The sequence below is a fragment of the Netta rufina genome (genome assembly GCF_964035555.1).
Source record: "Netta rufina genome assembly, chromosome: 4".
Lineage (NCBI taxonomy): Eukaryota > Metazoa > Chordata > Aves > Anseriformes > Anatidae > Netta > Netta rufina.
This window is the reverse complement of record NC_140127.1, coordinates 46,013,768-46,039,161: the sequence shown is the minus strand read 5'-3', so window position 1 is coordinate 46,039,161 and position 25,394 is coordinate 46,013,768. Positions and strand designations below refer to the sequence as shown.

Below are 25,394 nucleotides of genomic sequence, written 5' to 3'. Positions count from 1 at the left end.
TATGTATATATATTATATAATGCATATGTGCATATATATTATATAATAATAATAAATGGAAAAGGTCCATTTATTATTTTTATCTACATGAAATACATCCTAGGAGATATTAAAAAAAAAAAAAAAAAAGTAGGTTCTTAACGTGATCCCAGTACTGGTTGTGCGTCGAACTTCCCTGGCTTTTGGTCCAGCTGTCTGCTCATAAATTTTGGTAGGAAAGATAGCTTGGTGCGTTGTCTGCTGTTAAAGATGGGTGGTATTTCATTGCATGCTTTGGCTGGTCTGAGGCCTTTGTGCATGCTTTGCCATGTAATTCATTCCGTAAATCACTCGAGGTTTACAGGAATCGCTATGGAGCGTGCGGTGGACTGAACTTCTCTAGGATCTTTGGAGGCTTGTGACATATAATTACTGCTGTGCAAATCCATCATGTCACTGATAACAGATACTTACTTGGCTCATGTTTTAAACCTTTCCTCTGACATGGGAAAAAATACGATGTGGGATTATCAAAGAGATTTACAAGTTGAAAGAAACAGTAATGGGAGAACAAGCCCTATCTTGAGCAGGAATTGAATAAAAATGTTAAAGGGATGTCATCCTGATGTTGGCCACTAGGGGAGAAAAAAAAAAAAAAAACTTGCTAAAAGATTTTTCAGTCAGTGATGGTATACAGTTCATATAATGTCTGCCTTTTTGAAGAATAAACGTCATTTTCAGTTTTAACCTACAGATAAAAATCTCAGCTGCGTTGCCATCATGATCAGATAACACGTGTGTTGAGAAAGCTCATAATACACTCAATGTGCGGTCTTGTTCTCATGTTCTGTGTTTAAAGGCTGCTGCATCTGAGAGTCCAGCAATACAGACGGCTTGATTTGTTTTATTCTGGAGGAACATATGTCCTGTTCTCTCCCTTGGCCTGTGTGATTTTCCTGCACCTGGGATTTGTGCCATGCTGCAGCCTGCCTGCCTGCACAGCCACCCTCAGCGCTGCTGGACACGCATTGAATTCCCTGCCTCAGGGAAGAAGAGCATGGGGAAAGGGTAGAAGGGGGGCTTGGTTCTTCAGGCAAGGAGTTAGAGCACATCAGCATCACGAGGAGCTTCTTTATCTTCCCTTTTTTTCTACCCTTGCAGATTCTGAGAAATTCAAAGCACGCTCAGTAACGCCCTGCACTTTTCTTAATGCTCCCAAATGTACACACAAGCGCGTGCATGTCCATCACGCTTGCAGTTAGTTCAGTATCCTAGGGCTTTAGTTTCGAATTACTCAGGACCTGCCTAATTACTGTGCCAAAGTTCTCATACGTGGGTGATCAGTCAGCAGTAGTGCATCTGACCCTTCCCACATCATCAGCTGGATCTATTTTTACCAAGAATGAAGAAAGAGGAGTTCCTTTCCGCGTTTGGGAGGAAAAAGCCTTTCATTGAAATTCACTTCCTGCTCTGTTCTTTGCGTCCTGGCATTTTTCTTTTACAGCCTATTCTTGCCTGGGTAATTTCTTGAGAATTTTACAGAATTGTTCATCCTCTGATTTCAGTGAAAATGAAGAGGTGGCTCAAGGCTCACTTTGTTTTGCCTGCCGGAGATCTTTGCTTGCCGTGCCAGAGGCCACGATGCACTCACTGTTCTCTTCTGGATGTAAAATATATTTCTGCTGTTATGTCACTGTCCAGCAGGATCACTTCCAGATAGTTTCAGCCCTCATGTTGCTCTGTGGTGAATTCCTCCTTAGTTCCTCTTACCTTGCTCTCCATTTCACCTAGGAAAAGATATGTCGCTTGCCTCTCCACCTCCTCTGTGAGTACGAAATACCATTTACAGTTCCCTGCCTCTTACAAGAAATATTTCTCAAGTATTTTGTGACAAGGACAGTATATAGGTGAAGGAAGGGTAAGTCAAAGTTGGTGCTAAAGTCACACTGTCAGAGTTGTATGGCAAACTGAAATACGTCAGGGAAGAACTGCAAGAAACAAAACTTGAGCTAGGATCCTTCAGTGATTGTTTCCGTAAGGCCTATGAAGCACTGGTCTGGGAGTTTTCAGATTTCTTATCTTGGTAGTAGCATGAGCTGTAGAATTTCACTTTACGTTTCAGTGCAAAAACCAGATGCTTTGTAAACAAAGCAAACACACCCAAGTTGTGTGGAATGCAAAGGGTGGCCTCTGGGTCTGGTATGCTTTTGTTCTGGGTAGCCTGGATTGTTGTATAAAATGCTCTACGCTTTTCACAGACACTGAGAAATAGTTAAGATAAGGCTGGATGTTGCAGCTAAGCACCTCGTCCTTACTTCCTTTCTGTGGGTTTCCAGGGAAGCTCATCCTAACTTGCTCCTGTTTTCCCATTTTAGTGCAAACTGTTAAGATCCGTAGTCCCAGCACTCCTCTGTTTTGCCATGCCCCAGCTTTATAACGGCCTCCATCGGAGTGCAATCCTTCTGTCAATGTGGTTTGGGGTTTCTGACATGTGTGGTGAAGCAGCTCTGTGGGGATGTAATTGCACATTTGAGGTCGGCATCCTGGGTGAGGAGGTGTGCTTTCGGACTGCTACAAATTCAGTGACCGCTCCCCATGTGGTGTGGGAGATACCTGAACTAAGAGAAGAGCTGGAGATGTTTGGCAGTGGCTTTAAAGGCACCTTTCAAGCTTAGTACTGAACCTCTCTGTGGGTGCCCCCGTAAAGGATGCACGTTACCCACATTGTTTGTTTTGGTTTATACCCCTGTTAGGCTCTTTACACGAAAAGAAAACAAACTAATGTAATCTTCCTCTGCTGCTAGTAGAAAACTGATTTATTTTTTTTTTTCTGTTGCTGAACATAAAGGTTTGGATGAGCACTTGGCAGGCTGGAAGCTTTGTCCTGATTCCTTTAGTTCTGCCAGACTGGATCTTGGCAAGGAAACCCCAGGAAACAGTGGGGTTTTGAGCATCTCGCCTTCAGGTCTGACATTTTATTTACACAGCTCTTGCGAGGACTGTTGAGGCTTCTTTTTTGTGAGCGTGCTATTTGAAGTCAGAGTTACGGGACCTCAATGTTCAGGATCTCACATTCTCCTTGATGATACCAAATGCAGAAACAAGTTTTATTTGTCTTTCCACAATGCAGAGTTACTGACCTGTATCTGTTACAGGAAAGCATCACTTCTAGAGCCAGGAAATTATTTCAGTGCTCATTCCTTCAAGTCAGATCAAGTTAGAATTAAAAAAAAAAAATAAAATAAACATTTTACATGTTAGAAATAGCCAAATGTTTCCAAAACCCAGGTTAAAATTTCCAATTTTAACTTGGGGTGTTTTTCACTAGAGTCATCTTTTCTGTCTGTTTTTCTAGTTCCAGCCTGTCAGATGTATTGTGGTGGCTTATCAATATTTTCAGGTCCTAAGATGCATCTGCTCTGTACACCAAGACTTTGTGGGCCAGATTCTGCCCTGTGCCTGGCATTTCACTTCCAATTCTGAAGGCAGGGTTGGCTTTATGTATTTAGCTCCTGAGCTAATTAGAACAAAGCGTGCTGCTTTTTGTCTCCAGCTCCACGTGAAATAGAGCAAAAGGGTCAGGGTACTTGAGGAACCCTGGTGGAAAAGCACACGTGTTATATGAATCATCCTGTTGGCTGTGCTATATTTATCTCTGTCACACTTTGATATCATCCCTTTTCGCTGCACAGAGAACGTGCCCTCTGTCTTGTTCACTTAGGAATGAAATCTGCCGTGCCTGAACTCGGGGCGCACAGGACATCTCTTCCCTAGTACGGCGTGGCATCTCGCTGAAGCAGGACCAAACCATCTCTGTCAAGTGGCTTCCAGAAATAGACAGCAAACAGCAAACAACATGTACTTTTCAGGGGCAGTCTTTGTGGAGTTTTATTTCATTGTTATGAATCAGGACATCTAGAAATGACCTAAGGATATTTTTGTGTTTCCTCTTGATTCAGACACCAGGAGACTCTGTGTCGCAAATTTAGATCCATCTGAAAAAGGATCTGCGTGATTCTGGGACTAATTGTACTAAGAGCTAGGGGACTGGAAGTTCCTAAAAGGTCTCTCCCTTTGGGAGTTATTAGAGTTAAGCACTGCCTGCTGACTTTCTAAAAATAAATAAATAAATAAATAAAAATCACATATTTTAAAGGGTAGTATTACATACCATGCCTGTGTAAAATGAGTTGGAGAAAACCTTTCTGTGACTCACACCTGTTCCAGTTCTTACCGTGCCAGACGTTAGTGCTTTGATGGAAGCGGGGGCTTTTCCCCAAATGCTGCATCACCTCAGCCTTTGATGAAATCAGATGGTACTTAATTGCTCTGGGGTGCTGCTGGTTGTATGAGATCACAAGCATTTGCTGGTCAGATGGGGTGAAACCTCTGCAGATTCTAGTCTTACGCTGAATGGGGCTGATTTGGTTAATGCAAGACCTAGATCAAAACCAGCACCTCACGTAGTTATTTTTACTGCACCAAAATCAATGCCAAGTGGTGTTGCAGAACCAAAGTAGTGTTTCTTACTTTCCCTGTGGAGCATTAACCTTGCAGCCACAGGGTTGCAAACGCTTGCTGGGTGGGTGGCAGTTTGCACCCTCTCCATTACCACTTCTCTTTTGGCCATGAAGCATCGCCATGGTAGCTGAAATAACTTTTACACTCTGCTACGAGCAGGACATCTCCCAGCACGAGCGGAGTGTAGAGTATAGATAAAGCCACAGAAAGTTTTATCATTGCAGAGGGTGACAGCAGTTGGGCCTCATCGTACCTGCCTGGTGTCTCTTGTGCAGGAGCCTTGTTCGGGTCAGGGCTGCACCTTGTTCTGCAGCGCTTGTACTTACTTTATTCTTCTCCTCTCCCCAGTTCGTCAGGCTGGCTGGAATTGTATCCCTGGGTGAACAGCTGCACAGAGCGACTAATGTGACTTTTCAGACACTGAGACTCCTCGCTTTGTCCCTTTTTGATGCAAATATCAGTTGGCTTCTTGCGAAGCAGGATTAGCGCAGGTCATGTAGGCCAGGAGGCTCTGTTCCCTGTCCCTCTCCATCGGAGCACTGGAGTTTGGCTTTCCCTTATTGTTTACTTACTGAATCCCTCAGTCTTGTCCTGGTTTGAATGCCTGCATTGTCCAGACGTGCTGCCAGAAGCAGGGAGGCTTTGGCTCTGTGCGCAGTGCTTTAGGTCCCCAGGAATCTAGCTAATAACTTAATAGCTTCTCATCTCTACCCAGCTCCCTCTGAAAAGTGCTTTGTTGCGAGCTGCGCAGCACACAGATGGCAGCGTGCTACTTATCTCCGGGCTGTCACACTGCTAGTTGTTCTCAAAACCGGGTGCCTTTGCAGACTGGTGTTCGCCGAGGTCTGGGGCTCTAAAGAACCTTTTCCACAAATAGGATTTGATACAATGGAGAGAAAAGCAACAGCATCTGCACTTACAATGATGGCTCAGAGGCATTACAGCTCTTTTCAGGCACATGCTCTGTCAGCACACAAGCGCGGCAGCCTGTAGAAATTACCTTCACAATTTTGCCTCCCATGCCTCGTAGCTGTGGAGAGGAGTGGAAGCAGTGCACGGTAGGATTTTGTATTTGCTGCGTCTACTCCCCAAATACGACCAGCCCATTAGCACTCAGCACACAGTAGCTGCTGTAGTAGAGCTGAAAACTGCCCATATTTGTGGTTTAGAAGGTGGGCATAAACTTGGCTTGCAGTCAAGGCTGTAAAAACCCAGGTTCCTTACACCGACAAGACCGGCTGCTACCAGAAGGCAGGGGAGGAGAGGAAAGGAGAGTAAAACCAGCCGGCGAGTAATCACAGTGATTTTATCTTTCTGCCCTTTCGCATGCTGCGTCACCAAAAGAGCTCGTGGGTGGTCACATCCCCCTCGCCGCCCACCCACCACCGTGGATGGCTGAACAGCCCACAGCACAGGCTCATCGTTTTCCCCAGTAAGGCATTTTTATTCTGCAGGCCCTGAGGATGCAGACTGGTGAGGAATTCCTTCATTTTTCCTTAGGAGACTGAAGCTGGAAAGCAGAGGGCTGGATTTCTTGCCACCTTATTAAATTTTGAGGAAGGTTAACAGAGCTCTGACTTAAGGTAAACTTGGACAGCACTTATAAGCTGTATGTGGGCATATCCTTCCAAATTTCTGTGGAGTGGAGGTGGAGGTAGATGCTCCAAAGCTTCTGGTCTTAGCCTGGATCACGCCTGTCACAGTGTTAAAGGGAAAACCAAGTGCTGATTTATCAGGGTGAAGTTAGGAGAATGTGGCAGTCGTGTCATGTAAGGAGACTGTCCTCATGCACCACCTTTTCTCAGGGTTTCCCTTCATGCTGTCCCTCTGTTGGGCTCTGCCTGACCCCGACAGCCTGAACGTGCTGCCACATCAGTGTGCTGCTCTCATGGCTCTGCTATCGAAGAACGTTATGCCATGTGCCCAGAAGTGTTCAGAGGAAGTTTGCTTTCCCAAAATCTCTGACAAGAATCTTGAATGTTCCTTCTCACTCCTAACCTCGACCTCTTATCTGTAACTTAACAAAGAAATGCCAAGATATAAAAGAAGAGCCTGGCAATTGTGATAGGCAGTGATGAGAGCCTTCACTGGACTTTTGCACGGGCTGCAAGACAATGCAATCCTTATTGCTGTGTGCCAGTGACCCAGGGTGTGATCTTGGTTTGCTTGTTTGTTTGTTTTTCCTAGTGCAAAGTCATCTCATGTGCAGAATGCCTTTTGTGTTACACCTTTTGATAATAAAGTCGTATCTCTTCTGGGCATGTGTCTCCTCAGGAAAGGATGCCGCAGACACCTCCCTTTGCAGCGATGTTTGACAGCAGCGGCTACAACAGGAATCTCTATCAGTCCAAAGAAGACAGCTGTGGAGGCCTCTATTACCATGACAACAACCTCTTGTCGGGGTCTCTGGAAGCTCTGATCCAGCACTTAGTACCCAACGTGGATTACTATCCTGATGTAAGTATGTGCACCCAGCGAGCTGTGTGGCTAGGCCCGATGTATCTCAGGAAGGGAAGCTTTCAGGCACACAGCAAAAGCAGAATGCGTCACATGAAATTGCTAAGGAATGGGTTCAGCTGGCTGGTAAACATGCTGCAAGTGAGTTCAGCATGCAGGAACTCACCTGATGTTGGAAATCTAATCCTCTATTACTGCTGTTATGGAGCACAACCCTCGTGACTCATTTATAAAGAAAATACCTAGTATGGCTTACTGTTCGATGGGTTGTATGTACCACTGACCCTTAAAAATCTGTCAAATCTTTTGACAGCAAGCTGAGGAGAAAGGACAACCAGCATGACTTGATCAATGTGTTTAGTTTAAGAATAAACAGTTCTTAATGCATGTGTCCCATAGCTCGTCTCAGGCCCGCACATATTTTGCAATTATCAACCGAAATGTCAAACTACTACCACATTGTTCGGAATCAGCAGCAATTGGACATGAGAATAGGGCATTTTTCATTTGAGAATTTTTGTCCTGTCCAGATGCATCTGTGCATTGAGATATTTTATATATCATTTAGAAAACAATAATGATACCAGAAGATCTGGGAAAGGGAATGGCCAAGGGACAAACTACATTACTTTTTATTGAAAGACTCAAGCTGAGGACATAAATCTGCTTGTATTCAGCTTTTGTTGATGTCATAGGTACATTTACAATTCCAAGACAGGAGGTTTTGAAACTTATATCAGGGTTATCAGCACCACGGGACTGTGCTTAAGTTATTGGTTATCCATTAATGTTTAATGTAAAATTTAAACGTATAGCTACTTAGATGTTGATTTGTCAAACATGATTTATTTCAAGCCCCAAGAATTGAAATGTTGTACATTTTCTGATGGTGCCATAAATCTCTTAGTAATGTGTGGGGATTGGAGTGCATGTGATCAATATTGATCTCACAGTGAGGTCAAATCGCTGTATTTGGAAAATCAAGGTAAAGAGCCCTTTCTTGTAGTCTCTGAATGAGTTTCTATTTCTTTATTCTGTAGAACTAAACTGTGCAATTCCCTCCACTTTCACCCAGGAAGCAAGCAGTACTGTAAGAGTTGAACCTAATCTGGGTCTTCCTTCTTAAAGGGAGCATGAGGTGATGGTGCATGGTATATTGAAGTCAGACAGGCAAATACAGCACGGTAGAGATGGTCTGTGTGGTGAAGTTGGGAAAGTTGGGCAGCCTGGTTAACTGACTTATTTTTTGTTCACTGTCTGAGGACTGTTTGTTTAAACCAGAGAAATATGGAAACAAGCAAGATCTGTGTTGGTACTCTACGTAGCTTGGACTTGCAGCATGATTTTTTTTACACTGTTGGGCTAGGAAGAGTTGTGCTGTCAGGTGCTGGTTCTCACAGAGGTGTACTGCAGAGCAAGGGAGATGAGCTGAAATTTTATTCAGAGTAATTTCAGGTACTAGGCTTATAAGAACACCGCGTACAAAACAAGAGCTAAACCAGCCCAGCCCTGTCTTGTTTTGGTCTAATCTTGCCTAATTTGGCTCAAGCATGATGGTACAATGCTGAGTCTGGAGCAATGACAAGTGTTCAATTAAATGCTTACTGCTGTAGTAATAGCACTTGGCACAGCCACATGCACAGTTCTGTTTTGCAGATACTAAAGTATTAGGAACTGATTTGTCGGGAACAAATAATGAGAAAATACCAAATGGTGGTGATTTATCCCTTTCTCTGTCTTCCTCTTGTTTGCAGAGGACGTACATATTCACCTTCCTTCTCAGTTCACGCCTCTTCATGCATCCCTACGAGCTCATGGCCAAAGTTTGCCATCTGTGCATTGAGCAGCAGAGACTAAGTGAGCCTGGCCTGGACAAGGTAATATCCCTTACTCTGAGTATCTGACCTTTTAGTCACTGACATTTGTGGGAAATCTTCACGCTGCTTGGCCCATCCTGCCTGAGGACTGCTGCTGCTGCTGCACTGTTCAATTCACCACTGCGAGGGACAGAAATAAAAGCGATGGCTATTAATGACTTAACCTGCAGTGATGGCTTTTGTTTCAGCATTCCAAAAGCCTTAATGTATAGAGCCAAAAAGTTGGAAAGACATAATGATGAATTAAGCACGTGAATGGGAATTGCACTGACGCGTCTCACGTGCTTAAGCTACTGTCTTGCTTCAGTCTTAGTGGCGTGGCTTAGCTTGCTGTCCACTTACAAAGGAATGCATTTTGTCAGTGTTTGTATAGTGTCTAGAGTGAAAGGAAGCAGGATGTGGATGTTTGCATGGTACCTCTTCCCCAGGAGAATATAACGCAAATTAAATTAACAAATGTGAATCATTACACCATTTTCTCACTCTAAGGTATTGTACATGTGTAAGTGGTAACTGAAGCTTAACCCTTGGATAGTTGGCCATAAATTACAGAAACGCTAATTACAGAAACATTTTTGCACTGTGACACTCCTGATAATGAAGGCAAAACATTTACATATATGGATATATAGATTTTTTTTCTTTTTCCTAAGGTTTTCCACTTACCTGGGACCTAATTTCCGTCCCAGCTAAGCCAATTGGCTCTGGCCTGTAATCCAATGCAGATTTAAGTTATGCTTAAAAAATTAACTGAGCTTCATACCCTTACAGTCCATGGTATCCTACAGAAAGGGATTATATTTCCTTTGGGTTAGCTGTGTGCTGTATTGCTCTTCCGTGTAATGCTCCTCCTTTCCATTTTCAATAGAACCGGATACGAAAAATTGCACCCAAAATCCTGCAGCTGTTGACTGAATGGACAGAGACGTTTCCTTATGATTTCCGAGATGAAAGAATGATGAGAAACTTAAAGGAGCTGGCGCAGAGAATAGCCAGCGGTGATGAGGTAAGTTGTCTGAGCACAAAGTTACTGGATAAAAAGGCAGTTCTTTAATACTTTGATATTGCATAGTTGTTGTTTTTGTTAATGACACGAAAGGGCTCCGGGCAATCAAACCAACTTATTAGGACAGTTCTTGAAGACAAAAGGTTCTGCCTGGTACGTAGGCCTAGGAAGAAACCTGGAAGCATGAAAAGATCCTCTCCCAAGCACAGGCGGAGTTTGCCCCATCTCTGAAACCATGAAATAATTGCGCATTGTGCAGACAACCACAACTTGGCTTGTTTTTTGTTCTTAATGGTTTTGCTTGGAAGAAGCTGGGTAAGACACTGGGAAGCCTTGCATATCTGAGAAATCCCCTGGTAATTTGTTTGATTTGTGTGAATAAGATTTGTTAGAGTCGGGCTTCTGATGTTTATGTCAGTGGAAGAGATATAGCAGGTTTGGGAAAAAGTTTTGAAAAGAAAATCATCAGGAAGAATCGTCTTGTGCGTTAAGCATTGGACACGGACTCAAAGAAAGTCTGTTGGATTCCTTCCTCTGAAAGCAGCACATGAGGAAGTCAGGAAGAATGGTCTTGTTCTAAGTGCCAGTTCTCAGGTGCAAGTAAAGTTTCAGGGAGGTCTTACGAAATATTTTGTTGCTTAATTGATGCTTGTCTTGTAAATACTGAAGTAAACTCAACCAAAATCCAAGGCTTATTCCCACTTAGTGGGAAGGCAGTTAACAAGGTTTCAATAAGCAGGTCATGTGTAGCTGGCATAATACTAAGATTGCAAAAGACATTGGAGTGGCATTTGGAAGAACTATAAACACAAAGACCAATTGCTAAATCGCATCATGCTTCTAGTCTTCCTCAGCTTGGGGTTACTTACATAAGCCTTTGAATAATGATATGGACAAGGCATAAAACAGCCTGTTAACGAGCTTTGGTAGGTAAGCTTTACTGGGAGGCGGTGTGAATGCTGCCAAAGGCCTGAAAAGACCTTGGGAGCCTATAAATAAGGGTGAAAAAGAACAAACCTAAAATGAATTTAGGAGAGGAAATAAATTTCTGTGTTGTGAAAGGGAGGAGAAACAACAAAGGGGTGAAAGGAGTGAGATATGGTATGGAATATGAATTAAAAAAATCAAACTTGATGAGCAAACTTTGAATTGCTACAGGATATCTATAGGGGGCTTTGGATTGTGAACAGGCAGTAAGTTTGCTTTCACGGTGTGGGTGCTGGGAGACACCTTTCACTTTACAGTGCTCCTACAATATTGCTTTGCTCCTTAATACTCTTTTAAAAGGAAGATAGGGAACTGACATCCAGTTCAAGGAAAAGTTGTAAGATATCAGACTCTCATCCACTTGAAAAAAAACACCCATTGGCATAAAAAGAGGGCGAGTAGTTTAGCCTCCAGAAAGTTGAGTTGATGGGAGCAAAAGCAGGGTGGAAAGAGCAACAGGGAAGGATTTTCTACAGTGAAGTTCCTGGCAGTACACAACATTTAAACAGTGAAATCATTTATAGAGGAGAAGGGCAGAAGTTGGACAAGCTCCTAGAAAATGATCCGTGGGGAGCAATCTTGCTCTGGCAGGGAGTTTCAGATCTTTCCTAGCTTCCATGCTAGACCTCCAAGTGACTTCAAGGTTTCCTTTAGACAGACAAAAGGAAAGCAAGCACGGCAGTAAATTGGCGTGCATTACTGTGAGCTGTGTGGAACAGCACATGGCAAATTCCTTGAGCCTGCTTTTCTGCAGATTGCTGGGTTGTGATTGTGTGAGTCATTACTTTGAAGGATACAAAAGAATCGGTGTTGTCTGTTCCTGTTCACTACATCTTTTACTTGTAGCTGCTTATTCCACTTTATGAATTACTGTGCTCCACTGGTGTTAAGAGCTATCAGTAAGGGTCCAGCTAAGACCATTCACCACATGAAGATACTTCTCCATCAAAAAAGTCTTTGGGATATTGAACCTTGATCTTTCATTTATTTATTTACTTTCCCCTCAATTTCATCCTATTCCTGCTACTTTTTCTTTCTCTGTGTCCTAAGAGGTCACGCTCATGAAATATTTCCAGATATTGTTCTGGTCTCTATTATTGCTTAACTGACCTTTGTTTCAAGGTAAGTCTTCTGAAGCTCTTCATTATCAGCCATTGCCTCCGGTCACCTGATTAGTTCCATGTAAACACTTATTGGTGTCTTTTCCTATAAAAACATTTGATGCACGTATGCAGAGACACACCAAAGCCATGTCCTGTATCCCAATCTCTTCTCATATGCAGCCCAACATTGTACCAAGCTCTCTTTTATTCCACTATGATATCATTTAGGGGGAGTGACTGTGGAAACTCATTTAGCATGTGATATTCCACATCTATCAGACAGTAATGACTTCCAGTCACAATCTGTACAGGACAGGCACCAAGAGGTGACCTTCGGGTGAAGTGTCCCATCGCTTTCTTCTGTGCTGTCCAAACCTCAGAGGTTTTTTAAATATAAATAAATGTCATCATTCTTACCTTTATTTGTGGCTACAAGACTTGCTAGGTGTGGTACAGATATAGAGGGATGTGTTTTTTTAAAAAAGGCCTTAAGAAAAAGACAGAATATGACTTAGGAAGATGTATCAATGATAATCTTGATCTTACAGCTCAGGTTGCTGCATCAATATAGGAGGTAACAGACAAGTTAATCATAAGGCATTCTAAGAAACTGACGTGTAAACTTGTTTTCCTATCAACTACAGGGAGAGAGGAGTGTGTAATTTTTTGGAGTGGAAATGAGAGTTTAGGGAGCAGGGTGCTACAGCCTAAGAGTTCAAGATATCTTGTTCTGTATGGTCATGCTAAACCAAGAGTTCAGGTAGCTTGGATTCGCATCTTCACCATTTTTTTTCCCTGTGTGGGTTGACAGAAAGAACAATTTCAGATGAGGTTTATTAGTTTTGCTTTTAAGATTGACCCACTAATTGTTTGGCAATTTCCACAATAAGCCAGAATACATCCAAAGTATTTCACATGCTTTTTAAATCTCGGTTGTTTACCAGCTGGGCAAGAAAATGCTTCATAAAGTTCTTTTAAATCAAATTTCAAAGAATTTGGAAGGGAAATAGGTCAGTGAGGCATTTTTGTGTATGTCATCTAGTGCCTATTTACTGAAGTGCACCACTTGAAATAATATTTGTGTCTTCATGAGGAGTGCGTTGATCCTTTTTTGAAAAGCTTAGGATCCCCCTGTTCTCTTCCCACACCATCCCTAAGTGAAAAACATTGCAGTGTGTATTTGTCTAGGAAATCAAAATATATAGAAACCAGAAGGCGATTATTCACCAAGTAACAAGCCAAGTTTAGCAGGGACCTCAAGAATGAGTTTGACCCAAAACAATGCTGTTGAATTTGGAAATCCATATAAGTGACAGATTCATTTACATGGACTAATACAAATTCATTAGAATGCAGGAAACATTCAGGCCTTTGACTGATCACACTGTGGTGGGCTGCCAGTAGGTGTTTTGGATGCTTATTTTTTCAACTACTTTTGTTTTCCATTAATATCTGTAGGCTGGTATCTGGAATTTGGAAAAGTGACCACCTGGGGAGCTGTTACAGAGTTGTGTCTACATAAGTCAAGTCCTGCTCTTATGCAAATTTGTTCTTCTGGTAAATTAAACAGGGCAACATGGAGAGGCCTGCAGGATGAAAGAAGGAAAGATGGCTTTATACTCTTCTCCTTTCTCTCAGATATACTGCACCTTTTAACTCTAACTTAGGTGAAGCTGGTCTTGTTTCATCCCAGAGTGAAGTAGGCCCTGTTATCATCACTAAATGACCGTATGTTGTTGGGGTTTATTTGCAGTCCTAAGCAGCAGAAGGGGGAGAATTTTCATTTCTTGTATTTTATCATGTGACCGGTACTTCATTTGATGCAGAAGATTCTGCATATTGTTCCTGTCGTAACTTGGCTAGTCAAATCACTGTTAAAGCCCTGAGACAATCAGTGCTTAAATGCTCATCTGGATTCCTTTTGTTCTGATGAAATGTCAGTATCAGATACTCACGTACTAGAATGTGTCCTATGTTTGCAACAGGATTGTCAGGCATCAGCATCATTCCGTTTTGCTGTCATGCAGCCTGTATATAGTATCCTCGCACATTTTAAGAATGTCTCCTAATTGTTTCATGTCGTGACAGATGTATCGGAAGAACGTCCAGCAGCTCCTCCAGAACCTGCTTCGAAAGCTCGCAACTGTTAGCCAGTATGAGGAAGTACTTGCAAAAATTAATGCAACGTCCACAGATCGCCTCACGGTCTTAAAGACCAAGCCCCAGTCCATCCAGAGGGACATAATCACAGTCTGCAATGATCCCTACACATTAGCTCAGCAGCTTACACACATAGAGCTTGTGAGTTTTTATTTTTCCATTATGATTTCATCCTTCTCCTCCCTTTGATATGCACATTAACCTAGGATCTGACTTGATTGCTTGTGTGCTTTTTTTAGGAGAGACTTAATTATATTGGACCAGAAGAATTTGTCCAGGCATTTGTGCAAAAGGACCCTTTGGATAATGACAAGGTAATTAGAGATCTTGAGCAGCTCTGAAGTGTGACATTTCACATCCTAGAGTTCAGGTGCCTGTGAACTAGAAGTTCCAGCAAACAAATGAGAACCAGCAGAAGCAAACTGTAAAGTGAAAATGCTTCTGTACTCCTCTTAATCATTTTGTTTTACCAATGCTTTTTCTTTCTGGAGGAAACGTCCATGAGCTCCAGAACTCAGAAAACAAATTGAAATCAGTTTAACACATTTGCTATTTTTTTCTGATTGAAACTAAGGGGAAACTTAATCCTCTGAATCTTTTCTTCCATCCACCTACGTAGTTAGTCTACAGCTGGAAAAAGCTGAGATTAACTTTGGCTTTTGCATTACTCATTTTTAACATCTGTTCTTCCTTTTACTAAACTCTTGAACTCTTTGCAGCAAACTGACAACTGGGGCAGTCTGTAGGTAGAGCGCACATCATGAAAAGCAGGCAGTGAGCTCTGTATCGACATAAAATGAAGGTTAAAGATGCTGTATTTTTTGCTAAGTGTGCTGGAGATACCTCTTTAGCTGCTGGATTCAAAATTACTTATGCTTTTTAAATTAACTGTGCTAAAGTTATGTAGTTAACACTAGAGTTACTATCCAACATAAAACTGATGAACAGAATAGGATGACCCAAGCTTATAATTTGTGTTTTTGTAAGACAGTCTCTCAAAGTTATTTTAATTTAATTTAATATTAAGCAGATATTTATCTTTGATTGCTTGCACAAATCTATCCTAATTCCCCAAAGCATGCTGGTGGGATTAAGAGCAGGTGATGGATTCTGCATGGCTGCTTGAGTGCTTTACTGAGCCAACAGCTCAGGAAGAAATGATGCATATCCAGATACAATCACTGCTGCCTTACTTCTAAGGTTTTGTTTGAGGGCAATTGAGTTGATCATGGTTACTTGACAGGGTCTCGAGATGGCAAGGCAGAAAGCCAAAAGGTCCATCTTAGGGAAAAGGTGAAGATTACAGTAAAAATTGCTCTTTTTCTTCTGCAGAGCTGCTATGGAGATCGAAAGAAGACCCGTAATCTGGAAGCCTATGTAGAATGGTTCAACAGGCTCAGTTACTTGGTTGCAACAGAAATCTGTATGGTAAGCAAGGACTTAATCTGCTAAAAGGTTTTGCTTTGTCTAGTTGTCAAAACTGTGGAGCCTTTTTAGGTTTGGTATCCCTTCAATATGCCCTTGGACTTTCCATTCTCTCAGCTCCGCGTTTATTCACGTGTGTCTGAAGAGGAAATAGGTTGCATGTTTTTAGCATCGTGCTTGTGCATCCGCATTGTTCATGTGACAAAGTGGTGATGTTATACTTCATTAGTTCTTTCTTTTGGGGATGCGTTAGAGCTCTCTGTTTCCAGCTGAAAGTAATGCTCCACTGTCATCTTTTGCAGCCTGTGAAGAAGAAGCACAGAGCAAGAGTGATAGAATATTTCATTGATGTGGCACGGGAATGTTTTAACATCGGCAACTTTAACTCCTTAATGGCTATTATTTGTAAGTATGCATCTTGAGATGTTTAGTCCCTGTTTGAATCTGGATAAATGAATTGTGGTGCTTCATAGGGAACTCTACAGCGATGTGCAGTTGGGAGGGGAAATGGCAGAGAATTGCTAGATGTTTTTGTAGTATTACATATGTAAGAAATTAATTACTTTCTAGTGCACATCACAGAAAAAGATGTTTTCCCTGTAACTCTTCAGAGATCTAAATCTCTGCTTTTTGAAACAAGTTCCAGTGCTAAGTTGGAATAGACACTCCTCCTGAAATATGGAGGATTGATGACTTCTGTTATTTCTACAGCACCATAAATATCCTATCAGTTTAAAAATTCCACACTTTTATATCAGATGGGAAAATATTGGGAATATTTATAGAAATGATAAAATTTCCCAGATACCGTAGCTTTCTATTACATTTGTAAAAGGTGGTGTTAAGACAACTCATTTGACTTTTTTATTCCACATTCACATTTATCAAGACCACATTAACTTATAGCATGGTATTTTTTGAGAGATTTTTCTGTAAAAGATGTTGATTTTTGTTTCCAATGTTTTTTTACCACTGGAATTTCAAGAAAACAGTAAGTCTGACTTTAGAGTATCTCTGCTGAAAACATTTGTTATTGTTAATAGCTCCTTTGCTCTAGAAATACTTAACAGCTTTAGACACCTCAAAGATTTCTGAATGCTCAAACAATATCTCTCTCTTACATCCAGCTGGCATGAACATGAGTCCTGTCTCTCGATTAAAGAAAACATGGGCAAAAGTGAAGACAGCCAAGTTTGATATTCTTGAGGTAAGTTTGACCAGTACTGGACACGTGGCTGTTAATAGCATGCTACTTTAAGCAACTTTGAAGTGCAAATATGGCTGCTTTCTGACACATTTAATTTAGTGTGTGTGTGTGTGTGTGTGTGTGTGTGTGTGTGTATATATATATATGTATGCTCTTAGTGGGCATTCCGGAAGGTGTAATAAGAATGTTTCAGTTATCTTGTGCTCTTTCGACTGGGAAGAAGGACATTGAAGCAACTGTCTTGTTACTTTTAAAAAAACACCCCCGAAACGGCAGTATTGTGATTAAGAAAAAAGAGTAGGTAACGTCTTGAGAGGCAGATATATTCAAAAAGGTCGGTGTGGATTCACCTAATGCAGTTCTACCTTTGAAAATGCAGTTTAGCTGTAAGGCAGCTGCCTTGTTCATTCAGAGAAATTTATCTTGAATTGATTGATTGCCAATTACTTCCAGGTAGTAGATGCCTTTGGCAAAGATCATGTAAGTGCAGTAATACAAGAATTTGTGATCTACCCAACAGATTATTTACCAACAAGTTAATTAGCTTGGTCTACATGGCAATCGGTTAACTCAGTCTATAAGTAATACAGAGACAATGAAATGTTCTGGTCATGACGCAAACACGGAATGCTTATTACTATCATCCAGAGATTTGACTTGGGCTATGACAACAGATTAAAACAGGACAGTTGTAGCCACCTCACACTTGCTTCCCCCACCCTTGGGTGGGAGATAGCCTTCCTTGTGTCAAGGGGTGGCTGCAAAGCTCTTAATCAGCTCTTAATATCACAGTCCTGTTTAATTCAAACCTATTATGCAGGCTGGGCTTTGCTGGTTAAGGGCATTTCATGAGCAATGCAGTCATCCTGGTTACTGACAGCTTTAGCTGCCTGATCTTACTCTGCCACAGCAGCCAAGTCAGCTCTGAGAAATCTGCATACATAGGAAGAGTAGAATATTAGTGTCAAGACCAACTGTTGTCTTAATTCATGATTTTGGCTTTTGAGTTAAAGCTGAAGCTATTTTATTGGTGAAGAGGGAAATAAAAGGTCCTTAGTGCCTGCCTTTGCTTTCCTGCCCCTGACTTTCATTGTGATGAGCGAACATTTTTTAAATCGCATTTCTGTTCTGATTGAAAGAACAGATAAAGAGATGCCACAGTCCTTTAAAAGGCTGTGTTTGTGGTGCTCTTACACAGACCTCTTGCTTTTTAAAATAGTTGCTCAAGTGAAAAAGTGTTGTGTGTAGTGATGACGCTGGCTCTCTGGAGCTCATTATTTACATTTCTTCATGCTTTGTAGCATCAGATGGACCCTTCCAGCAATTTTTATAATTACCGGACTGCTCTGCGTGGAGCCGCTCAGAGATCCCTGACAGCTCATAGCAACAGAGAGAAGGTATGTTTGCAAATGACTTGGAAATGGGCAGAAAAGAAATAAGCTTGTTAAGACACATGGTAAGCTTTTGTCTGGGGAGTCTGATTTTCAACAGTTCTACCTCAGTGTTTTTTTTTGTTTTGTTTTGTTTTGTTTTGTTTTTTTAAATAAAATCTCAAAACAGAATCCCTCACTCTTCAGAATGTCTAAATACTACCTGTGAGCTAGCACCTAGATAAATGCAATATTTGAGGAAACCAGGTGGATCAAGAAAATGACTCTTTGTCACAGCGGTCTGCTGAAATCCAGTCTTGTTTGGTACTGGCTGAAAGTTGCAAACATGTAGTATTTCAGTATTTGTTCGATGAGCATTAAATATACTTTGGAGTTTTAGTGGAAAAGGTGAGCTGAATCAGGTAGTAGTGAGATACAGTGGGTTAAAATCCCCCTTTGCAGATTTCTGGAATGACTGCAAATTATGCATTAACAGAGGTGGCATCTTTCTTTACTTTTAAAAATAATTAGCTTCTAAGAAGTAAGGTGGATTTGGTCGCACGTTCATGCAGAGTCTCGGTTGTAGTTCTTGTGGAAAGGAGCCAAATAGCTTCCTAGCTGCCATCCACTTAGGAGCTGTTGTTCGTCAACTGCTTACAACATTAGCACTTTGTGCTGTGTTTAATAAACCTGATCTTGGTGCTCATCAAATAATTTAAACTACCAGGCAGCATGAAGCAATTCCATGTGCAGACTGCTTGTCTATACTGATGTTATGCACATGTAAATAAAATGTTTGTTTGCTTTTTTCTCTGAGTCCTAAGGATCTGTTTGCACAGCATTCAAAACATCGAAAGTTTAAATGTTGATTTTTATTTTTTTTTTGAGAGAGAGAAAAGTGAATTTTAAGACTTCAAAGAAAGAACTTTTACATATTGAAATATTGCAGCCAAGTCTCACTTGGAATTTGTGGTATGGTGATATTTGTTTTGTGCTCGGTTGCAACAAGGATGTGCAGCTACGCAAATTTTTGTAGGATGCAAGTTGAAATGCAGTTATTTTCAGAATGTAAGCATGTTCCAGCATTCTCCAAAGGCAAATACTTGGATTTGTTCAGTCAGCAGGAAGTGTTCTGTTTTGAACCAGTCAGCGATAAGGATCAATTTCTTGCTTGAGCTCACAGAATCGTAGATCAAAAGTCATTTATTTAAGTGGGCTTATAGCTCCAAACTTTGCCATATTGTTCTTTAGCTTAGATCTCCCCTCTTTTACCAGACAAATCTCTGTCAAAAGGGATAGCTGCATTCTGAAGAGATACCCTGCAGGAATTTGGGAATTTTGTTTACCTTTTCTACCACCTGACTTCAGTTAATTGTTCTCTATAAAGCAGTATATTTTGATTCAGTACAGACTCAGAATATTCTTGTTCTTTCCTTAGATCGTGATACCTTTCTTCAGCCTCTTGATCAAAGATATTTACTTCCTCAATGAGGGCTGTGCCAATCGTCTTCCAAATGGTCACGTCAATTTTGAAGTAAGTAGAGCAGTGTGGCAGTGAGTGGGGTATTTATATAGCCTCAGCCCCTTCAGCAGAAGGCTGAAGGCAGACTACGATTCAGCTTCCACTGGATTCTAGGAAAGCAAAATTAGACTGTAATTTGAATATATCTGTTACTTTCACAGGAGTTGAGAGGTAGTCAGGAAAATGCAGTTTTGCTGAAGTTGGAGTGTTTATAGGAACTTATTCAACAGTCACAGTTTTTAGTGGGAAAAGTCAAACTTCTTCCCAGTGCTCAAATTCATCTAAACATTTCGATTCACGTGCTTATTATGCCTATCCAAAAATTATACAATTTAGTATTTTGGATCTTCTTTTCAAATTCCCAATGTAAAAGTTAGGTCCATCCTTTGTCAAGATACACATACAGTAATTTTGTGCATGACAGTTAAAGATCATCTCTGAAGAAATGTGTGACAGAGCAGCAGTGCAGAAGTTCTGTGTCCCTTTTGGGAGTTCTTCTGCCTTTGAATTTACACTTACCCAATCATTTGTTTTCTTGTGCTTAATGTTTTAAAGAAGCTTGGGTCACTCACACAAAATTACAGTAATTTCACTTCTTGTAATCAGCCTCAACTAGCCTGGTTCTAAAATTAGACAATGTTTATAATCTGGAATACCCTTTTTCACAAAGAAGTCAAGTGCCCTTGAGACATGTTAAACTTCTCTTAAAAGAGCTTGTCAATGAGTGACATCAACACACTACATGGGGAATTTTTATTTTTGGCATAAACTTCCAGCAAGAAAAATGAGTGTTTCAGATCGATTAACTTAAAAAATGGAACATCTGGATTTCCAAATGTCAGTATGAAGCATCTGGAGACTTGATGTGAAAATTACTAAATGCTTCACTGTGAAACAGACAAACAATAAGCATCATCAAACTTAAAAGTTAGGCACAGAACTATTACCAGCTCCTTGAAAAGAAATCGAGTGCAAATCATGATCTACTATTTATATTCATGATTAACACCAATTTCACCATGGTGGAGGAGTGGGAAGTCATCCCAGGTTGAAGTAGAAACACAAAAGTTAGAAGCAGAGTTGTTCAGTCATGTTCAGTACTAGTTTAAAAGCTGGGAAGTTCCCAAGCCTGGGGCTTGAAACCCAGGGCTCTCTCTCTTTCAAAAATGTTCAGGTAATTAGTACTCTCCAATATAGCATCTGTTTTGTTTCCTGTTCTACTCTGGCAGAAATTCTGGGAATTAGCAAAACAAGTCAGTGAATTTATGACATGGAAACAAGTGGAGTGTCCATTTGAAAGGGATCGGAAGATTCTGCAGTATTTGCTCACCATCCCAGTCTTCAGTGATGATGGTAAGGAGCTCTGGACTTTGTGCAGGTCAGGTGTCACTGACTATTGCTTGTCTCTGTACATGTTAACTCATTGCTTATTCCCATTAAAAGACTGACCCGAAATACCTTTGTCTGAGAAGTTTAAAAAATAAATAAATAAATAAATAAATAACTATTAAAAAAAAAAAAAAAGCTTCTCCCTTACGAAGGAGTGGGAAAATAAGATTTTTCACATGACGTGCATGTGGTCTAGGAATTTCAACTTTGTCCTTTTCTCTAAAAGTGAATGAAATAAATGAAAAAAAAAAAGATTTGGATATGTGGTCCCTTTAAATATCATCAGAAGTGTGTATATATCTGAAGTGTGTATATATATGGACTTTCAGGATACTTAAAAGGGTGCTGCTTGAGAAAGAAAACTGGGACTTGGCTGGTTTCTTGTAAAGCACCATTGCCCTGGGCTCACTTTTTCCTTCTGAGTGCTTTCTTCCACTCTCATGCTTTTCAGTTTCCAATAGTTGTTTTTCCCCTTCAGGGTAGTCTTTGTTCTCATACACTTTTTGTTAGTATTGTCTGTATGTAATTATAAGCAAAATGCTGTACTTTCTAATGGGAATCTGGAGCCCTCATCTGAGGGATGGATAATATAAGCCTGCTTCAATTAACTTCCATCCATTTTCCAGGGAGAGCACACTTCAAAATGCCAGTAGGTTTAACGTATTGTATTTGCTTGTGATTGCAGCACTTTACTTGGCTTCTTACGAGAGTGAAAGTCCTGAGAATCACATTGAAAAGGACAGATGGAAGACTCTAAGGTTTGTGTCAAAGGTTACTCGCATCAATAAATAAAGAGAATAGGATATGGAGCTAGCATCAAATAGTTAAAACCAAATGGCATGCTGTATGTTTCAACAGATGGGGCACAGCATCTGTATAAATCCCCCTTTCACTCTGAGACTCTTAGAAAAATGAGCACAGTCTTTATCTGTAGCCCTCTCAAGCCTTCTCTCCCTTAGGGGATTGGAATTAAAGTCAGTAATTGTGTATATTAATTTCTTACGTTATTCAGTGTAGGAAAAACACGTTCTAAACTTCAAAGAAATCTGTACTTCCTCACAAGTACTACAGAGCACCCTGGCTTCAAGCAGACATTTCTGGAGCCACTCCATCCCTTTCTGCACGTAGGTTTTCAGATAGGTTTGCACAATGATCATTCTGTGTCAAATGTATTCATGAAACCAGGTAACGATTTATTAAAATCCAGTCTGGGGAAAAAGGAATTGCAGCAAATGCTGGCTTTCCTTTCACTGCTGGCTGAACATAGCCGAGTCAATTCTTTCATTTTATTAATTATGGAAAGATACAGGAACTATTACAGCACTGGTTTAGCTTCTGCTTTGCCAATTAACTTATTAAAAAAAAAAAAAAAAAGAAAAAAAAAGGGGAATTTATGGCAGCACAGAAACCTCATCAGGTACTTAGATGGAGACTTAGAATTAAATAGGTATAGATCTGTGTTTTCACCCATAAACCACACCTCCATGTCAGTTTTTAAACTATCACTATCCCAAGGAACTGACCATTAGGCAGTTGTTCTTGTCACTGTTTCTGGCAGCTGGTGCAATAACACCCAGAGGCACCCATGAATATAACACCCCAATTCTCCTGATCCACTCTGGGAGGCAGCTGTGCACTAAAACCATCGTGTTTTTTCCTGGGATATCATGAGGGGATGTAAGAGTTACATTTGACTGGTCCCAGTGAATTTGGGGAGGGAAGGAAAACAGAGAATTACAATCAGTGTATGGTCACTCCGGCCCAGTGCATCCCACACAGAGGCGAGATGGACAGAGAAAGACTCGGGGATGGATCTGTGGTAAAGCTAACTGAGACTACATACATAATGGTTCTCTTCTGTACATTTCCCTCTTTGTTTCAGGTCAACACTTCTGGGCAGAGTCTAATGCACGAGATAGCTGCTGTTTCTGCTGTTGCTACGTTTCGTGGCTCGTCAAGGGGCATGGCGTGGTTTATTTCTTTGTGTACTGAGCAGCGTTCAAGGTGATGAAAACTGCAGTCAGTTGAAACACCTTGTCAACAAAGATGAGACAAGTTAACTCAAGAACAAACAGGCAGCTTCTCACATCAGACAGATGAAATTAAATCACAGCCCACTCTTGGCTTAACTATTGATTGAAGACAGCGCTGGCAGAACCCTTTGAAGAACTTAGATGCCGCCTATGAATCATTTCACACCTGGATGAAGTATTTTTCCCCCTCCCTATGCTGGAGCTAGCTGCTATGAGGACTCTGCAGAGTTAATACTGGATTATGGAGGGGAAAAAATTACCATTCCTTTCAGTGAAATCCAGGTTTGCATCGAAGAACTTCATTCCTAATAAGCTGAATATAGCACGAACTCAGCCTGACTGGGATTGCTAACAAGGGAAAGGACTGGACACAACATATTGGCTGCTGGGGAGGGAGAGTTTCTCCCCGCCACTGTAACGGTGGCTATTTTTTTTTTCTTTATCCATTATGTTTTTGAGTTGGCTGCTGGCAGACAAACTCATTATTAAGTTATTTAAAAAATATAAAGTAATAAAATTAAGGCTGTGGTAGAAAACACACCTGGTAGAAAAATATAGTAGCTCTGTAGCTTGGACTATTTTACAACTTCTAGAGAGCTTTTTTTTTTTTTCTTTCTTTCAGTTGTTTACAACTAACCACTACATGCTACAGACATTCTTATTTTTACTATGCTGTTTTGTTACTCTTATTTTCCATACTTGACCTTCTTATATTAGGTTGAACAAGCTGACTTTTCTAGAATGGTCTTTGAGAAACTGATGTACAAGCTATGTTAAAATATGAAAGTATGTTTTTAAATCATTTTTATAATAGCTTTTTTGAAAGGGTAACAATGGAGAACACAATCCAGTATGACAGAAATAACAAGATGCCAAAAAGGAAAAGAAAAAAAAAAAAGAGGCTTCTCAACTACATCTGTGAACAAAGCAGTCTCCCTTTGTTTGCTTTATGGATTATAGTTATGACTGTGAAGTAGTTCACTGTGTTACACACCTAATAAGTTTGTAGTAGCTCTAAATACTTAGCCACTCTATTTATCCTAGGAAGAACCTGATGAGGAAAAAAAGAAACTGTAGCTGTAGATCACCCTGGATGTGAAATCACTAAGCAAAGGCACATACTTGGGAAAACAGGTATTTGCAATTATCCTGCCACTGTTACTTTGAAAAAAAAATGCAAAGAAATAAGAATAAAGATATCTATTTGTTGCACTGTATCTCTTGAGTTTTCAGGTAAACTGGTATTTAATTTCTGACCATCCTTTTTCAGGCAAGTATTTAATTTCTGAGTTCCGTAAGAACATGCTGAAGTAGCCTTAATCAATAAGAATAATGAGAATACATACTGTCCTTAACTACTGCCTGTTTGCTGGAAACAAGGTGCTGGAAATCAGTGAGTTGCATATTCCGTGGGCTCCAGCTATGGGAGTGCCTCAAACCCTGACGTTGCAGAAGGATTCCTCTCCTCTTCTCCCATTCAGTGAGTTAAGGTGAAGGAGAAAGAAGAGACCAGGTCTTTGAAAGGAGACTTTCTGCAGTTCACAGATTTGCATCCCAGCTTCTGTCAGGTGAGGGCTTTCCAACCTTGCCCTCTACAGCATTCCCCATTGTCGAGGCTTACAGGCAGGACTTAGCTGATGTACAGTGCTGACAAAAATGGTGTATTCCTCCTCTACATCTCCTGAAAATAGGCTGATATCATCATAAGGTTCATAAATGAAAGTAGCTTCCATGACACAATATTTGCATCCTTATTACCCTTCTTTTTTACATTTTTAAGGAAAGCCACAATCTGTAGCAAAGGGTTAGTTTACTTGTGAAAATAACTTTGGCACTTCTCTTCTGCACTGTAACACAGTTTGACTACACGCCTGGCTTAGGAATGGATTTGTTATTTATGTGTTTGAACAGAGCCTTTGTAAATGAAAGGAGAAATAGCATTAAGCTGCCTCCCTCCAGCCTGTGGGCTCTGGGTGTTGTCTTGTGGGCCGGGTTCTTACAGAGAAGAGGCAGCACACAGCAACAGAGGAGGAGGCTGCGTCCTTGGCACAGTAGCTGGGCAGCAGGTGCAGGAGGCTGCGACTGGTGCTTGAAAGGAGAATGCAAATTCTTTAGCCCCAGGCAAGCCAGAGGCTGCTCCTGTAGGGGTTATAAACTCAGCGTTTGATGTCAGAGTGATGCAAATCTCATCACACTCCGTACCCTCTCCTCCCACGTTCCGTGAACCTTCTGTTCTGGGTGTCCACTGTGAACATTGAGCTACTGTTAGGCTGTTATCATGGGCTTGAAAACAGCTAGTAGCTTGTACCTGGAGCAAATGAGGGAGAAAATGACCCGTATGGCTAACCAGCTCCTAAA

General features: G+C 41.0%; 1 protein-coding gene across 3 annotated transcripts in view; it reads left to right on the top strand.

The window, feature by feature from the left end:
- RASGEF1B (RasGEF domain family member 1B) overlaps nucleotides 1-24,222 on the top strand; it is a 29,986-nt gene extending 5,764 nt beyond the window's left edge. For all 3 annotated transcript variants that reach the window (XM_084285608.1, XM_084285610.1, XM_084285609.1), the window contains exons 2-14: nucleotides 6,775-6,957; nucleotides 8,712-8,834; nucleotides 9,703-9,840; nucleotides 14,019-14,231; nucleotides 14,330-14,404; nucleotides 15,423-15,518; nucleotides 15,818-15,920; nucleotides 16,643-16,722; nucleotides 18,024-18,119; nucleotides 19,531-19,626; nucleotides 20,844-20,967; nucleotides 21,689-21,761; nucleotides 22,886-24,222. In XM_084285608.1, the coding sequence (XP_084141734.1) occupies nucleotides 6,781-6,957; nucleotides 8,712-8,834; nucleotides 9,703-9,840; nucleotides 14,019-14,231; nucleotides 14,330-14,404; nucleotides 15,423-15,518; nucleotides 15,818-15,920; nucleotides 16,643-16,722; nucleotides 18,024-18,119; nucleotides 19,531-19,626; nucleotides 20,844-20,967; nucleotides 21,689-21,761; nucleotides 22,886-22,910 (1,419 nt within the window). In that variant the 5' untranslated portion in view covers nucleotides 6,775-6,780 and the 3' untranslated portion in view covers nucleotides 22,911-24,222. The remainder of the gene's footprint in view (nucleotides 1-6,774; nucleotides 6,958-8,711; nucleotides 8,835-9,702; nucleotides 9,841-14,018; nucleotides 14,232-14,329; nucleotides 14,405-15,422; nucleotides 15,519-15,817; nucleotides 15,921-16,642; nucleotides 16,723-18,023; nucleotides 18,120-19,530; nucleotides 19,627-20,843; nucleotides 20,968-21,688; nucleotides 21,762-22,885) is intronic.
- Nucleotides 24,223-25,394: the final 1,172 nt, after the last annotated feature.